This window comes from Rhinopithecus bieti, unplaced genomic scaffold, assembly GCF_001698545.2.
Source record: "Rhinopithecus bieti isolate Rb0 unplaced genomic scaffold, ASM169854v2 scaffold_1599, whole genome shotgun sequence".
In the NCBI taxonomy this organism is placed as follows: domain Eukaryota; kingdom Metazoa; phylum Chordata; class Mammalia; order Primates; family Cercopithecidae; genus Rhinopithecus; species Rhinopithecus bieti.
In genome coordinates this window covers 6542920-6559856 of record NW_016804139.1, presented here as the reverse complement: position 1 = coordinate 6559856, position 16937 = coordinate 6542920, and the positions used below count along the sequence as shown (strand labels likewise).

The 16937-nt window shown below is 43.7% G+C and overlaps 1 protein-coding gene across 1 annotated transcript in view; it reads right to left on the bottom strand.

Annotated features, from left to right (window-relative positions):
* Positions 1 to 465: 465 nt before the first annotated feature.
* Positions 466 to 16937, bottom strand: part of LOC108525818 (transient receptor potential cation channel subfamily V member 5-like) — a 24129-nt gene continuing 7657 nt past the window's right edge. Inside the window, exons 2-8 of the mRNA XM_017866638.1 lie at positions 9297 to 9383; positions 9122 to 9198; positions 8711 to 8876; positions 8464 to 8530; positions 6359 to 6627; positions 3363 to 3469; positions 466 to 2661 (exon numbers count right to left, since the gene is read on the bottom strand). Of these exons, the coding sequence (XP_017722127.1) occupies positions 2367 to 2661; positions 3363 to 3469; positions 6359 to 6627; positions 8464 to 8530; positions 8711 to 8876; positions 9122 to 9198; positions 9297 to 9383 (1068 nt within the window). The 3' untranslated portion in view covers positions 466 to 2366. The remainder of the gene's footprint in view (positions 2662 to 3362; positions 3470 to 6358; positions 6628 to 8463; positions 8531 to 8710; positions 8877 to 9121; positions 9199 to 9296; positions 9384 to 16937) is intronic.

Here is a 16937-nt window from a genome sequence, read left to right as displayed (position 1 = left end):
AACCACACATCCTACCTCTTTAATACACATTGTATGTACCTAGTAGTTTTAATTACATTCATTAATTCATAATGTTAACTCTTAGTAATTCTTATTTTAGTGAAAAACCTAGGCAGTAAGCAATTTTAATTACATACCAGGTACACAGGCCAGGACAAAGGACAATATCTGGGGGTAGTCCAAGGGCTCAAATCAAAAGTCATGTGAGTTTATAGACAAGTTAGGCAAGTATTAAAAAGATTACAGGGCTAGTTCAGTGGCTCATGCCTGTAATCCCAGCACTTTGGGAGGTCAAGGCAGATGGATTGCTTGAGACCAGGAGTTCAAGACTAGCCACGGGCAACATGGCAAAACCCCATCTCTAAAAAAAATACAAAAATTAGTTGGTTGTGGTGGTGCACACCTGTAGTGCCACCTACTTGGCTGAGGGGGGGGGAAGATTACTTGAGCCCAGAAGGTCAAGGCTGCAGTGAGCAGTGATCACACCACTGTACTTCAGCATGGGCAACAGAGCAAGACTCCGTCTCAAAAAAAAGGACTATGAAGCAGAGTTTTAAAGCGCTTCCACTATGAAAAGAATAAAGAAGAATGATGTTGACTGAGCAGTTTTACACACCCTGCCACCACTGTGTCCCAGTGTGTGCAGGCATGTGTATACACATTGTGTGATCCCTCACTGTTGGGCACTCAGTCCTGAGCTAGTGTATCTGAATTAACTGTCTGTGGTTTCACAAATACCACTTACTTCTTTGTTATCCCAGACCACAGTCCTCTGAAAGCTGACATGGCTTTTTGCTAAGGGGTATGATAGGGGCTGGGACTAGAAGTATAGTGCTGGAGACACAAGAGAGGCTGCCCATGAGCACCTATAATGGGTGCCCTGGACACATGATTCCTAATTTCCCTCCTGGAGAGGGATGACCCTTCCTCTATTGTTGCTGTTCCTTTCACAACTCAGTGTGGGGAAAAGCGGATGGGAATGGAGGACGGCTGTGTCAGGAGACCAAGCAGGAGCTTGTTGCCTCCTGGCACAAGGATGATTAACTGCTAGGGAAAGAGCAGGAGGGTCCTGGAAAAGAAATGATTAGGCCATTCAAATATAGGCCTAATTTACCATACATACACCAGGATGCAAACACTTTAGACTGTGAGCCTCAAAGAGCAAAGATAAGACAATTCAACAACAACAAAAACCTAATTCGAAAATGGACAAATAAACCGAAAAGACATTTGTCCAAGGAAGATATATAAATGTCCAATAAATAGATGCATAAAAACATGTTCAGTATCATTAGTCATTAGGGAAAGGCAAATCAAAACTACAATGTGAAACCACTTCACACCCATTAGAAGGGAATGTAAAATGGTGAAAGCTATTATGAAAACCAGTATGGCAGTTCCTTATAAAATTAAACATAAGAATTGTCTAGCAATTCCGTTTTTAGGTGTATGCCCATAGTATTTGAAAGTAGAAACTTGAACAGATATTTGTATACCATAGTCATAGCAGCATTATTCACAACAGCCAAAAGGTAGAAAAACTCAAATGTCCATTGGTAGATGAATAAATAAACTGTCACAGATTTTGGACTAAGATTGCAGAATCCCACTTATATAAGATGCCTAGAATAGTTAATTCATAGACAGAAAGCAGAATATTGGTTATCAGGGGCCGGGGCAGAGAGATAACTGGAGAGTTTTTGTTCAATGGGGATTAGAGTTGCAGTTCGGAATGATGAAAATGTTCCGTAAATGAATAATGGTGATGGTTACACAACAATGTGAATGTACTTAATGCCACTGAGTGGCACATCTAAAAATGGATAATATAGTAAATTTTATGTGACATGTATTGTGCCCCAATAAAAAATTAAAGAAGGCAAGAATAAAGAGACTATTTTATTGCAGTTGGGGTTTGGTTGCTAAGTGGGGAGAGAGACCTACAGGAGGTTGGGAAAACAAGAAGGGCAACAACTTCTATGCCATGCCTGGCTCTTCCCACATAAGCCCTGGGGAGCCAGAAAAGCCTCACAGCTTACTACTTTCTAGGGTCTGCGTGGGGCAGAAGAGAAATGGTCCTGACATTAATCTAGCATCCCTACCTCATATCTTTAATTGCCAACCTCCTTTTTCCTGAGATGTGGGACTTCCAAGAACCCAGAAAATACGTGAGACAATAGATGACCATTGCCCATTGCCAAAATTCTGATGTGAAATGTGAGGTATGGCCCTTTCGGGATTGTTCTGTCCCACCCTCCCATGATTAACAGGCACAGAAGTTAGACACTTGCATAGGCAGAGGTCTCCATCTCTGTCGCCGTCCCCAGGCCAATCTGGAGTAAGGTCAAGAGTGACAGCGATGCTAATCAGAAATGGTAGACCTCCTCCCCATCCCCCTCATTAAGGTTCAGTCCAAGATCCAAGTGCCCCAGGGTGTTTTGACGAAGGATCTCCCAGCCTCGGTGACTGCTGCTCTGGGATGTGGTCCGGGATAGGGAGGAATTTGGAAGAGCCAGGGAGGCTCTGGCTAGAGTCCCACTCCCAGCCCCAGAGGGCTGTTTCTCAGATGGATGCTCCTGGTCATCCTCCTTGTCTGAGTTCTTGAACACTTCCACATAGCGAAGCACTCGCAGAGGATTCTGATCATTGTGGTTCTCAACCCTGATGAGGGGAAAGGGGAAAGGACTCAGTCCAGGTAGGGAGAGATGAGCAGGGGAGAAGTAGAGGTGAATATTTAGAAAGCAGGGTCAAGAGGGAAGGAGAAAGAAGGGAGCAGAGTTGAAACAGGAAGAGTATCGCGGATCAGGTGAAGGGAGGTGATTGGAGGGCAGGCTAACCTGGGATAGAGATAAGGCTGAGCAATCAGGGCTTGCAGGGTGGTAGGACGCACACAGTGTGTGTGTGTGTGTGTGTGTGTGTGTGTGTGTGTGTGTGTGTGTTACTAATACATGGGAATGTGAAAGAAAACAGAGCCAACTAATAGGTAAGTGTGTCACAAGGATGACGAGATGCAATTCAGGAAGTAAATTTGAGGAGAGAGGAGGGTCACGCCAGGAGATGAGGGCAGAATATGAAGGAGGAAGTTAGATCCAAGCCAAAAGTACACTGAAAATGAAGGTCAGCTCAGAACAAGGTGACAGCAAGTCTGGTAACCCATGCTGACGTCTGAGCATGGACACATGCACACAACCTTTTACACGTGGCTGCCCTGAGGTACACACAGCATTCTTCCTACCCCTCCACTTCAGCTCCAGCCCCCTCCCCTAGACAAGCTAATGCAGGCTCCAGGACACCTGTCGGTCACCCTTGCTTCCGTGGCCTTATACACATCTGCAGTTTTGCATGTGCACACCGTCACTCACCGCAGGAACCAGCGATCCCCCAGCCCGTACTCGCACCCACAGATCCCGGAGCGAGGCCACAGGCAGCGAGGCAGCTTCCGTTCCAGCATCACTGTGGTGGCCACGACCTGGAAGGAGGCAAGAGGTACAGGAAAAACTCTGAAAGAGCCATGAGGTTCAAAGAGGCACTGAGGCCACTGACAAAGGGAACCAAAGGCAACCAGTGAGATAGGACACTAGAGGTCAGTGGTGAGAACAGCCACCTATTCACCCCATAGCCTGTGCCAGGCACCGTGAAACCAGTTTCACTCATCAAGAAATGAGAGAGGACTTTTTGTGAGTGTTTTGAATAAAATAGTGACCCTTACGTTACTATTCAGACTCATGGAAAATGAGTCACTCCAAACTAATCTCAATTTGTTTGTCATATAAAAGCCATGGACCAATTATCTTGATTTAAATAAAATGATTAAATAGAATCTCTGTGATCTTGGGGATGAATTGATACTGTTACTGTTCAGGGAATTTTCAGCAAATTAAATATCCATATCTTAAGAAGGAAAAGGGTTGATTAATGACTGCAAAGTTGGCAGGGAAATTTCTGGTAGCAAGTCCACCACACATTCTGTCCTTTGCTCAGCCCTCATTAATTACCTAGATGAAACATGGAAAAGAAGCTTATCAAATATGCCTGTGACACAAAACTGGGAGGGATATGTAATAAGTGGGGCAACAGAAGCAATATAAAATGATATCACTAGGTTGGAAGGCTGGTGTAAAATCATTAACAAGAAATTTAAGTAAACCAAATCTAAGGTCCTACATTTACATTTAGGAAGCTTAGATAAGTGAGTCATAGAACAAAGAAGTGGGTGTGCCAGCTGATCACAAGCTTAATAAGGGCCATTTGTATATTTACTGAACGACCTGACTCTGCTTTACATGCTCTTAGCATTATGTCCAAGTAAGGAAAGTCAAGGTCCCGCTTTGTACCGCATTGCTCCAATCATATTGGAGACTATTCTAGTTTCAAAGGAACCATGATCTATTAGAGCATGAACAAAAGGGTCCAATCAGAATAGATCAGAACCAGGAAGGCTTCTTAATTGAAGGAGTGGCAGTCTTCAAAATAGCAAATTCTTCACCTCATGTTTTTCTACTCCCTATCTTCCTCATTACTCCACACTTCTTTCAGTTTCTTAATTGCACCAAGTTCCCTCCTAGCTCAGGACTTCCAGTCATTCTGTGCTCTTACCCTGGATAGCTGTTCTTCTTTGCCTTGAAAGGAATGTTTATTGTTCTTCCTGAGCCATCATGCAGCCTCGTCCTTCCTCAGGTAACAGCACCCAGTTTTCATTTAGGGAATTGCTGCCTCATCACTTTCAGTGCATTAGTTTGAGTTGACTGGGCTTCGCACAGTTCTGCTTCATTAATTTATTTTCCCTCAAACCTCCCCTCCACCACCATCACCAACACCTCCACTATCTAGTCCTTGGTCTTCCCTTAGATTCAATGATGTGCCTATGACCCAAATGTGTTCCCATGAGATGGAACATGGAAGGAATTGGCAGAGAGAAAGATGTTCTTTTAAAGCCTACAGTTTTGCCTGGCACCAGGAGCCTCACAGAACACAACATGAGTGGGGCCCTTGGAGCTGCGTATTGCAATGCAGGTCCTCATTCTTTTTGGAGCTTGGAGCTTCTAGAAGTGATCTCACAAACACGATGGGAAAGCTTGCCTTAGAAGAGAGGTCAAAAGAGAGCCGGACAGAGGAATGGATGTAATGTATAAGATGTGGATCTGCATTCTGGCCAGATACCTCTAAAGTTAGTTTAATTCTCTAAACTTCTCATTTACGAGGACTAACACATCCTCCTCCCCCTGTTTAAAAATCTAAAAGTCTGTTTGAGTTTGGTTTTCTGTCCCTGTAGCCAAGAGTCCTAATTGCTACTAACCTTGACCTGCATCCTTTTCCCTCCTTCCTTTTAACTAGCTAGTTCTTGCTCACCTTTGGGTTCTCATCTTAAATGTTGCTCCCTCAGGAAAGCACGTCTTCACCTCCCAGTTCAATTCCTCTGTTGCATCCTCTTCCTAGTACCTTACATTTTCTATGGCACTTTTGCTGCTGTAATGTTACAGCTTTTTGTGAAGTCATTAACTTCATGCCTGTCTTTCCAACTAAACCGTCAGCTCCATGAGGGCACAGATGGTGTCTGTTGTGTTAATGCTCATGTTCCTAGCTCCTAGGTGTTTGCCAACACATAGCAGGGTCTAAATGATCATCACTAAATGAGTGAAAAGTCTAAGGGAAAAATGATGGCTATATTCAAATATTTGAATGGTGCTTATATGGAAGAATGTGTTCTGTGTTATATGAGAGGGAAAGACTGGGACCAAAGAATGAAATTTTAAGAAGATAGATTTTAGCTCAATGCAACATGAATGTCTAACAACAAAATCTTTAAAAATATGGGAAAACTCCCTTCTTCCCAACCTCTACCTGAATTTAAAAGATAATAAGGTCCTAATCAGCATTAAAGAAGATATTGAATGACCTTCTGACCAATAAATGATTATTATGTTAAGTAGGAGGTCAACTTGAGGGCCATTGAGGGTCACTTCTAATTCTAATATTTGTCAGTCTATGATGATATAAAGAAAAGATCATAGAGAAACAGGGATTTATAGAAGCAAATAGAAGATAAGGTCCAAACTGAAAACTGGAATATGCCAGAACAAGGTCACTTCTAGTTCCCACTGGACTCCAGGATCACTCCTAGGTCTACTTTTCACCTGTGAGCAACAACCCCACTTCTTGCCACTATCCTCCATTTAATCCTCCTTCTATCCCTTCCATTTATCCACATGTACCTCAGTTTTATGCAAACCTCTGTTGAGGTGACAGCCTCATTGAGTTTTTCTGTGACTCTTTTAAGAATGATTCACCATAACATTTTCCACTTTGATTTTTCTCTCCATCCCCTGCCTCTTAGCAAGACTAACACAAATACACTCACCTGGGCCCTCCAGAGCTCATCCCGCTCCTGGGCCACCCTCCAGTGGGTGTCACCCATCATGGCGATGAACAAGTTGAGCATGAGCAGTGTGGCAATGATGGCGAAGGCGAAGTTGACAACGCTGAACATGAAGGGCAAGTCCACAGCATAGTTGGCAGGTGCATCAATAACAGTGAGAAAAAGCTCGAAGGTGCTGAACAGTGCTATGGGGTAGTCGTAGAACTGCCCCAAACTGGTTGGGTCCTCTGTCTGGAAAATGATATAGAACGCTGCTCCACCCAGGAAGAGACATGGAGATTGGATAATGGAGTTATCACAATAAGCATGGACATGGTTAGCACTTATTCTATCTCTGATATATATGTATATCTAAATACATTTGCACAGATAATTACATACTAATAAACGTAGTTTCCTGTGGAACTGTCTAACCCTAAGATGTCCTATGATTAAGTTCACCACTCTGGGTAATGGTCATGGTAACAGTCATTTAACAACAACAAAATTGTATGTGTGTGCAGTGTGTGTGTTTGTATGGATAATGGATAATAGGTCACCTAACTGGTTTTTACATTTTAGAAAACCAAATACTTAAAAGGCAAGTTATTATAAGAATGCATGGAATCTTCAACAATTTTTAAAGAACAGAACACATGAACAGACTAAAAGAAGAGCCCCTTTTTATTTTGATGGCCTCTAGATAACCCTCCATCACTCTGACATTCCCTGAGTGAACCTGAACCAACATAGGAAATGGATTCCTGCTCAGGGTGGAGCCTACTGGATAGCAGTGAGTGTAATGGAACTTCAGGACAGCACTAGACTGCTTGAAAGCCTCCTCTCTGCATAAGGAGCTGAAGCACAAGGTGATTCTGAGAGCAGAAACAGGGTCTATGACAAAGCATTGCCTCCTTATTTATTTAAGAGAAAAGCAAGTGCAATGACCAATAAGTGATCATTTAGAGAGCTCTGAATAGAGGACATCTACAGAAAGCCATTCTGCGACCATCACCTCATTTTGTAATCTGTGTTATGTATAGATGTAGATGGCCAGGGAGTGGGAGGAAAGGGTACATAAGGGCTTGGGGTGGAAAACTCCAAACAGGCAGAAAGCCATCGTTTTACTCTTTCACATTTCAGATTTTGGTGGGGGTTTTGTTGTTGTTGTTGTTGTTGTTGTTGTTGTTGGTCTGTTGTTTTGTGGGAATCCCCATTGAACGGGAAATTCCTGAGGATAGTAATGGAGTCCTCTGCACTTAGTCATTGCTTTTTAGAGATGGGAGGGACTCTTAAAGCTCATCTAGTGACTCTTCTTGTCTAATAGATGATCCGTTGCAGACACTGAGGACTGAATTTGAGCTACTGGCCTTTTGCTTTCAGACCTGGGCCTTCCTCTGTCTGCCCCTCCCTAAGGACTCTCTTCTGTTCCTCCACCTACCCTCTCCTTCCCTCTGGCTCTCTCCACCTGCCTGTGTTTTCCTGCTGTGCTGTTCCTTTCTTTTGCTCCCTGGCACTTTCACTGGCTGTTCCTTGACTGGGTGCCTGTGTGTCCCTGTTCTCCCAGTCTCTCTTCACAACTCTTCTTTTTTGTTTTCTCTGTCATTCTTCAAACTGTCCAAGCTGTTTTTCTGCGTCTCCTGTTTCTAATTCTTTCATATTTTTTCTCAAGTTTAAATGACCACATATAGAAAAAAAGCAAGTTATATGTTGTTGAGCGCTTTATGTTCTCTTCTGAATTGTAAACATGGGAGTGTTAAGCATAGCACGATCTCTGTTTGTTCATATGGTTTTCTGAGATCCATGACTGGCCAGTCTTTCCTGTTTAATGCCCTGTTCTCACCAAAAGTCTTTTTCTGTCTCTCCTTTAAAGATCGTGCAAGGCAGTTAGTGAACATGAATGTTATTGGCCCTGAACACATGACTTTACCTTCCTAGGCCAACCTGAGTGGCCCCTGGTCTATAAATATGGGTGTGCTTTTAGACTCACCTTCCAACAGGAAAAAAAAAAAAAAAGCAAAATGAAGTGCGAATGAGAACTGAGAGCAAGAATGAGAGTCTGGAGAACTGGATCTGCTGATCTAGTAGACGAGGGAATGGTGCCTTACCAGAGGCAAATCCCAAGATAACCACAGCCATCAGCCAGCAGAAACGCATTAGGTCTCCAAAAATCATCTGCAGGAAACAGAGAAGGGAGAAAGAGTGGGATGATTCCTTTTCCACTGCCTCTGAGGAGCTAATGCTAACAGATCAGGAGGCTCCCATGGTTCCACCAGCCCCACTCTACCTCCATCCCTCTGTCTGTCTGGGAAGGTCTTGTGCCTGAGGCAGAGGAAACTTTGGGAAAGCACTGACCTTCTGGATCATGATGGTGAAAGGACCCAGCATCTGGAATCCTCGAGCAAAATACATGACACTGCACCAGCCCAGCACCAGGGCAAAGGACATGGGCACCACCTCCCCATTGGTGTTGGTGAGCCGCATCGCCATGGTCACCAGCACCAGGGAGGCATAGGTGATGCTGGGGGGAGCAGAGAGCAGGGAGTGAGAGACAAACTGGAACAGCACAGTGGTGACTGGGGTGGGACCCACACACTCAGGCTTCGTCTTTACACCTAAAACACACATACAGTTACACCTACAAGTCCACTGGAGAGAAGTGCTTGGAGTGAGAGTGACCCGAGGCCTAGATATCAGAGAGTGAACTGGAGACAGGAAAAGATTCTGGCAAGGAAAGGCAGGGGGCTGGAATGAGGGGATACTCACATGATGACATGGAATGGCCCCCCAAGAATTGTCTGTCCAAAATAGCGAGAGGCACCGACCCTGAAGATGTCTGGGATCTGGGGAAAGGACAGCAAAACAAAAAGACAATGTGGACCGCGGTTCAGTCTGGGCCTTAGATGGGAGGGGCTTAGCTTGGACCCCGCCTGCACCTCACCTCTAGCAGCAGGATGATCACAGCCCCAGTGACGCTCACCAGCTCCCCCACCAGCCTGACGATATCTTCATGTGTCTCATAGGCCTCCTATGTGGGGAAATTCAGAAGAAGTGCTTTCTGATGGGCAAAGAGTCAAATCCTTTTACGCAAATGATTGAAAGCTGCTAAAGTCCATCCAAAATAAAGGAAAGCTCCCCTTCCCACCAGCATCACCCCACCCCCATTGTACTTGCCATTGTGGGTAACTCTGTGACCAAGACAGGAGTCTATGTATCCAAGGTTTAATAGACGTCACATATGCTAATGTCTTGAGCTACCATCCAGCAAAATCGCCTTTTCTATAGATGCTTGTAAGCAGAAATTTATGATGCATATACTGAGCAGCTGAGAACACATTTCAGAGCATCAAGTGAGCCAACAGGAAGAGGTATTAGTGGCTTGGGATGGTTTCAGCTATGTGGAAAGTCCACCTTTTCCAAACTCATCATGGCTCCCAGGGGGAAGAATACACTGTAAACATATCACAGAATTCAGGTTCCCTCACGGGCCCAAAATCTACTACCTCTAGTGAGACCTTGAACCATTCATGGAAAAATCTCTGAACTTGAGGTTTCTCATCTGTAAAATGGAGGCTACAGTGCTTACCTCCCAGAGTCATTGTGAAGCTTACATTAATGATATATTTGCATGAACTTTATAAATCATAAAGCACTACAGACATATTCACTGTGGTTTTATCATGATTTGACATTATGGAAAAGAGCAGAAAAGGGGCTAGAGACACTATGAGGAAGGGTCTCTGCCTATCCTGAGCAGTAGTTGTAGAAGGTACAGTCCAAGGGTCAAGGTGGAATGAAGACCACCCTACTTCAATGCATGTTACTTCATGGTGAAACTTATGCAATATCACAGATGTAGTGCTAGGATCCTACATTAATTATCCTTATCTTTTTGAAGTTATGCGCTCACTTGAAAACATAATAAAAACTGTATACCTTCTTTCTAGAAAACTGTGTTCACATATAGAAAATTCCCACATGATATTGCACAAATAATTTCAACACATGCAAGCAGCCTTTTGACTTTTGGGAGCTCTGTTGTCCAAGGTCACATCTCCTAATAGTGCACCCAAGAAAGGAGTTGAGAGTCCCCTGGGGCCAGCAGGAAAGCTGATGATTTAAGCTGGGGAGAATGTGATCCCTTGTTAGCATAAGAAACAGCAATTATCCCTGCTCTGCTAATCAGCTGGAACCTGTAAGCATCTCTCCAGACGCTACTGCAGCAGCACACGCACCTGTCCAGTGAGAGGCAGCGCTTTTGACATAGGGAACCAAGAGACACTAGGACAGAAGCTTCTGTCTGTGTGTGTGCAGATCTCTGTGGTCTAACAACCTGTGACCAGACATCAGTCAACACTTTTTTTTTTTTTTGGCTTAAAAAATTGTATGCTCTGTAAGCTTTTCTGACATGTCTCTCTCTTGAGAAACTAGTAAATTTTATTTTATCATATAATAGAAAATTTCTTTTTTTACTTGCTTCCAAAGAATTTCAGAGTTTTTGTTTTGTTTTGTTTGTTTTGGTTTTGTCCTCCGCTCTAGCAACTATCTTTGAATTCCTTCTCTTCTCTCCTGAAATTCAGTTCATGGACTGTGTTCTTTTTCTTTATCTTAATGTTTCTATAGCATCTGTCTTTTAGTGTAAAACATGCCTACTCCTTCACAGAGTCAGGTAGTGAGTAGGAGGATAAACAACAAATACATTACTTTAGAAACAAAATAACATTAAATATAGAAATAACTACATCTATGCCATATATGTGTCTGTAAAAAATTATTTTTATTTTTAAAATGTTGTGTCTTGATTCAATATGTCTGAAAAAATGCTACCAATCTTTTCTTGCCTCAGGAAGAAAAGAACTACACACATAAGCTGGAGAGGAGGGCTGGGAAGATCAGGGCACCCCTAGAAGCCAGCCAGGGAGTCACAGCAGCCATTTCTTCAGGAAATGAAAACGTGAAACCCGCTAATGCTGGGGACAATTTTGGTCACCAAATTCTCCTGCTAGGGCTTCCTCTCACCAGTTCAACAGGTTTCTTTACAAGTACGCGTTCCCCTGCACAAATTCACTAGGGCGTAACGGAGGTGTTCAGAAACCCCAATTTTTTGCCTCTGCATTACCTGGGATCTGACTGACCTAGAGAAGCTGCCTCCAGCACTCTGTCCCTGGGTCCTTATCCTTAAACCAGGCTGCAAAGTGCCACAGACTCCAGAGAGCCCCCTTCCTTGCTGTTCTCCAAGACCAGAATACAAACCCTTCTGTAGGGTTTTGTTTGCTTTGTTTTATAAACTACTGTCTCTGGAAAACAAAAATAATATATGTGTGTAAAAGTTGCAATATAAATAATGATAATAGTGGGCTTTTAAAGCACTTTGATTTTCTTTAGATTTTCTGGGCAGCTCCAGTGTTTCACACTGACATATAATGTTAGCTCTTGCTTTAGAATAGATACTCTTTGCAAAGGTAAGGAAGATTTCAGTATTTCAGAGATGGAAAGGGGCATTAAATTGAAGTGAAAATAGTCTTCCCTTTTAATTAACCACCTTGCACCCCTAGAATTAAATCCTAAGCCCAAACTGGTGATGGATGTTTCTTTTAATTTTTAAAATTCTATTCTTTGGGAATTGCCTTCAAGACTTTTTTTTTTTCTAGATTGAGATGCTGATTCACAACTCTCTAGATTTAGGGTCCTTATGAAAACACTGTTTCCTGGTTATGTTTGGCAAAGTAAATTATCAGGGCACCCATTCTCCAGTCCTACTCGTTCAGTTCCCAATTCTCTCTGACATGTTCTCCTTTTCCTTGGTTAACAGAACTACTGCCTCAGGGCAAACCTATGCCATCTACCATCCAGTTTACCCTACACCTATTTCCGCTTTTTCAACCCACCCCCCACAATGCTTCTGAATTGATCTTTCTGAAACAGAGATATCATCCTGAGACTTCTCTGTTTAACATCATTGCTAGCTCCCCAATGCCTTCAGAATAGAAATGCAGGAGAGGTGGCAGTGGAGGGTGCTCTTTAATCTTTATCATCATAGAAATTCACTAGATAATGTCTAGATTTGATTAGCAATTAGAGATAGAAGCATTTGATTCCAGGGATGCGGAGGTGATGACAGGAAGGAAGAGCTAAAAGAAAGAAAAACTGGTTGTCCTCCGTGAGTAAGACATGGGTGAGAAGGAGGGGTTGTCCTGGATGCAGTTGCTCTCTATCAGATCTGCCACTTGATTTGTAAGTCATGAGCACGATGTACATCATTTTCTTTTAATTAGGAAAGCTCAATGTGAGATAAGAATGTAAAAAATAAAACCAGAGTACCAAACGGGATGTAGAAAATCCTCGCTACTATGGCCCCTGCCCTGTGTCCTCATACCCTGTGTGAGCTCCGGCCACATTGAGCTATTGGGGTTCTGGGTTGCTAAGTCAGGACTCTGCGCAGGCTGTGCCACTTTGTCAGAATGCCTTCCTCCACCATGTTGACCTGGCTCATCCTCACCAATGCCTCAAGACTCAGGTCAGGCCAACACTCCTCCTGGGCCTCCTTTCCTGCCCCTCCATGCCCAGGTCATGTGTCTCTCCTGGGACATGTGGGGCTGCTGCGTATTGACAGCCCTCTCCCATCACACTGAAAGTGTCTGGGTACCCCATGTCTCACCAGTAGTCTTAGAGCTTCCTGAGGGCAGGGATGCCTCCCTCCTACTTTTTATCCACAAATGCACACAATGTGGTAGGCACTCAATTGGTAAGAAAGGAAAGAAGGAAGGAGAAAAAGGAGAGAGGAGACAGCAGGTGCAAGCTGAGCACTACCTAAGAGTGCAGAAGTGTGGTAAGGAGGACAGGAAGCGGGGATGGAGAGACCTATCTGGAGGCCTAAGAGGAAAAGAATGATAACTAATTGTGCTTTTCTGAAATTTTCAGATTCCTAGATCAAGGACACCTAAGCAGACCTGGCTAACAATGCACAGAGAAAATACTCCAATCCACCCCTTTAAAAATAAATATCATCTAACAATGACTGGAATTTTTTACTCCACAACATGGCTTGCAATTTAAGGAGCTATCAACAACCAAATCCCCTATGCAGGCTGGCATTTATACATCACTGAGAATTGTCCTAATGAGATTTGCTCTCACTTCCCAGCCAGCTGAGTTCATTGCCTTGAAGGGAATGCCCAGAAGGAGTGGGCACAGCAATGCCTGGGGCACTACTGGGTCGTAAGGGCCAGGGATGTACCATGAGGAAAGGATGGGGAACACAGGCCACCCCAGTGGGAAGTGGGAAGGCCCCAGAACAAGTTGTCAAGCCCAGCTCTAGACCTTTTTCCTTCCCATGATCCCAGACTTGCGAAGGAATGAAGTTCTCAGAGAAAGCTCTGCTAGCTCTTATGAAGAGCTTCTCCAATTTCCTAACTGGACATGAGTTCATAACCAGGACTGCCTATCAGAATCAAGTGGTAAGTCTTTGTCACAACACACATGTCCAGGCCAACCCTGGGTTAATTTGGAGCAAGAACCTGGCATTTTCTTGAAAAGTTCTGTAGGTGTTTTGGACGTGTACCCCAAGTTGAGAACCGCTGGGCCATAAAGAAAGAGAGAGATCTGGTTCCCATGTAAGTCAAACTGCCTTCCAAAGGTTAATTTCATGTCCCAGTCTCTGCATTTTCTCAGGGGGATTGGCTTGGGAGATTACCCCTTTCTTCTGAAGAGTCTTCACCCATTCCCACAGAAGTATGACTTGCCTTATATGCCAGTAGGTTAACCCCATGAAAAAATAGTGCCAATTATCAGAACTGGAGAAGAGCCAGTAGCTCACTACCTGGGGGAGGGAATCCTTCTTTATCTGATCCCCTCCCACAGCACTTCTCAAGTGCCTCTAATCCTGACAGGGAAAGATGAGATGTGTAAATACAAGTGATTGTGGCAAGCCCTGGCTAGCCAAGAGAGAAGACTGGGACCTAGCACATCACTCTAGAGGGAGAAATGGCCTTGTCTGGTGTGTAAAGGTGAGGATTCTGAAAGGAAGCAGACCTGCAGCCCAATCCCAGTGCTGCCCTTGCTAGCTCAGTGTCTTTGCCAAAGTATTCAACCTCTCTTGACCTCAGATTCACCATCTTTAAAGTGGTGATGATTGTATTTACTTGTTAGGATTTCTACGAAGATTAAATGATAGAATAATGCTTTGTCACTCAAAATATGGTCCACAGAATCACAACATTGGCCTCCCCTGGCAACTTACTGGAAATGCCAAGTCTCAGATCCCACCCAGCCTTACTGTCAGAATCCACATTTTAATAAGGCCACTTTAGTAAGTGCTGGGATTACAGGCGTGAGCCACCATTATTTTTTGCTTGCTAAACTGTAGTAGCCTCCTGACTGGTCTCCCCATGTCCTTCCTACCACCCCCCACATCTGTTATTCACCATGCAAGCACAGTAATTTTCTAAAACAAAATTACTCTGTAAGTTCCCCTGTTTAAAATCCTTCTGACTTCCCATTACCCTGGGGATAAAGCATAAAATCCTCAGCATGGCCTTTAAGACTCTACATAAATTGGGAAGGATCTGTCTGGACAACTTCACCTGGAGGTACCCACCCCAGCTCCCTGTGCTCTGGTGAATCTTCTTTCAGTTCCTAGACTTTGGTGAGGTTATTCCTGCCTTGAGGCCTTTGAATATGCATTCTTTCTGTCTAGAACTCTCTTTTCACATTGAATTCATACTTAGATCTCAGCTCAGTCATCTTTCTCAGAAGCAGTCTTTGGCCTCCCAGAGGGACCAGGCCCCTGCTATAAGTTTTTTTTTTTCCCACTCTGTGCTTTTCTCATTATAAGAAAAAAATAACATTGATGCCAACAGTCACAGATTATAATGAAGTATCTATTTGTATGATCATTTGATTAATATAAACCAGTCTGCAGACTCCAAGAAAGCAGAGATTATGTGTGTTTTGCTCAGACTATGGTTGTTGAATTTCCATCACCTGAAACAGTTGTTTGGCCTGTATGAGGCTCTCAATAATAGTTTATTTAATTAATGGATTAGCAAAATATTTCTGGGAAAGAGAAAAGCAAAGGAGGGCTCAAGAGAATCTTTTCAAAAGTCAAAAGGAGATGTGACAAGAAATTTGAACCCCTGCTGAACAGTACTCCAGGAATCTAAATGACCAGAGCGGTGGGCCTAGGACTGGAAAGGCAGAGCTACACTGACCTCAAAGATGGAAGCCAGGGGTTCTCAACCCTGGTAGAACATTTGGCTCACTCAAAGAGTTTCTTAAAAATACTGAGGCCAGAGCCTCAGCTTCAGACATTCTAACTTATTAGGTCTAGGGTGTAGCCTAGTTATTTTACTAGCTTCCTAGGTTTCTGGTATGCAGCCTGGGTTAAAAATCACAGATCTAGCATGAAGTAAGATTTTCCTAAGGTCAAACAACTATTAAATTTCAGAGTTAGGGCTAAAACCTGAGCTGCTGGACTCCTGGACTTTGAACATTTTACTCACCTAGAAATCTAAGAGAACGAGTACTATAGTGCATGCTGCTCTGCCTAAACCAAGTAGAAATATATGGAGATAGAAGTTAACTCAAATTAATAGAGTTCTGGGAGATCTCTAGTAAAGCAGAACTTTAACAACTGAGCAACGAGGCACCTTAGAGTCATTAAGATGTCCCCCAAATTGGACAGAAATAAACTAACTCCAGCTTTACAAACATCAGCTTTTGTGTAGTTTTTGTTAACTTATACAGAGGAATTTGTTTTCTCTCATCTGTTCTGACATGGTGGTGTTGCACTACTCTCATAAAATCCAAGATATTAAACTAGAAAGGACCTTAGGGGTCCTGGAGCCCAGTGATTTCCACAGATCCCAAGAGATCTGCAGAGGAAGTCCTGAAGTGACTGAGATCCCTGTGATCCCAGAGTTATTAATATAATTGGACAGTAAAGTATTCATTCATCTAAGAAAAAGCTCCACCAGCTAACGAATATGTCAACAATTGCATGCGTCAAATCAAGACACTGTATTTGTGCATTTTCATTTTTTCTAAGACTTTCAAGTAAGAAAACAGCAGGGGGAAAAAAAGGAATTTCCTATTATTTAACAAATCTGGTGCACTGTGAAAACAGAATCTTTCAAATCACGATGATAAGTTTAGAAGCCTCGGATCTAACGGCGGAGCAAGACGGCCGAATAGGAACAGCTCCAGTCTCCAACTCCCAGCGCGAGTGACACAGAAGACCGGTGATTTCTGCATTTTCAACTGAGGTACTGGGGTCATCTCACTAGGGAGTGCCAGACAATCGGTGCTGGTCAGCTGCTGCAGCCTGACCAGCGAGAGCTGAAGCAGGGCGAGACATCGCCTCACCTGGGAAGTGCAAGGGGGAAGGGAATCCCTTTTCCTAGCCAGGGGAACTGAGACACACAACACCTGGAAAATCAGGTAACTCCCACCCCAATACCGCGCTTTAAGCAATGGGCACACCAGAAGAATACATCCCTCACCTGGCCAGGAGGGTCCCACGCCCACGGAGCCTCCCTCATTGTTAACACAGCAGTCTGCGGCGATCTAACCGCAAGGCAGCAGC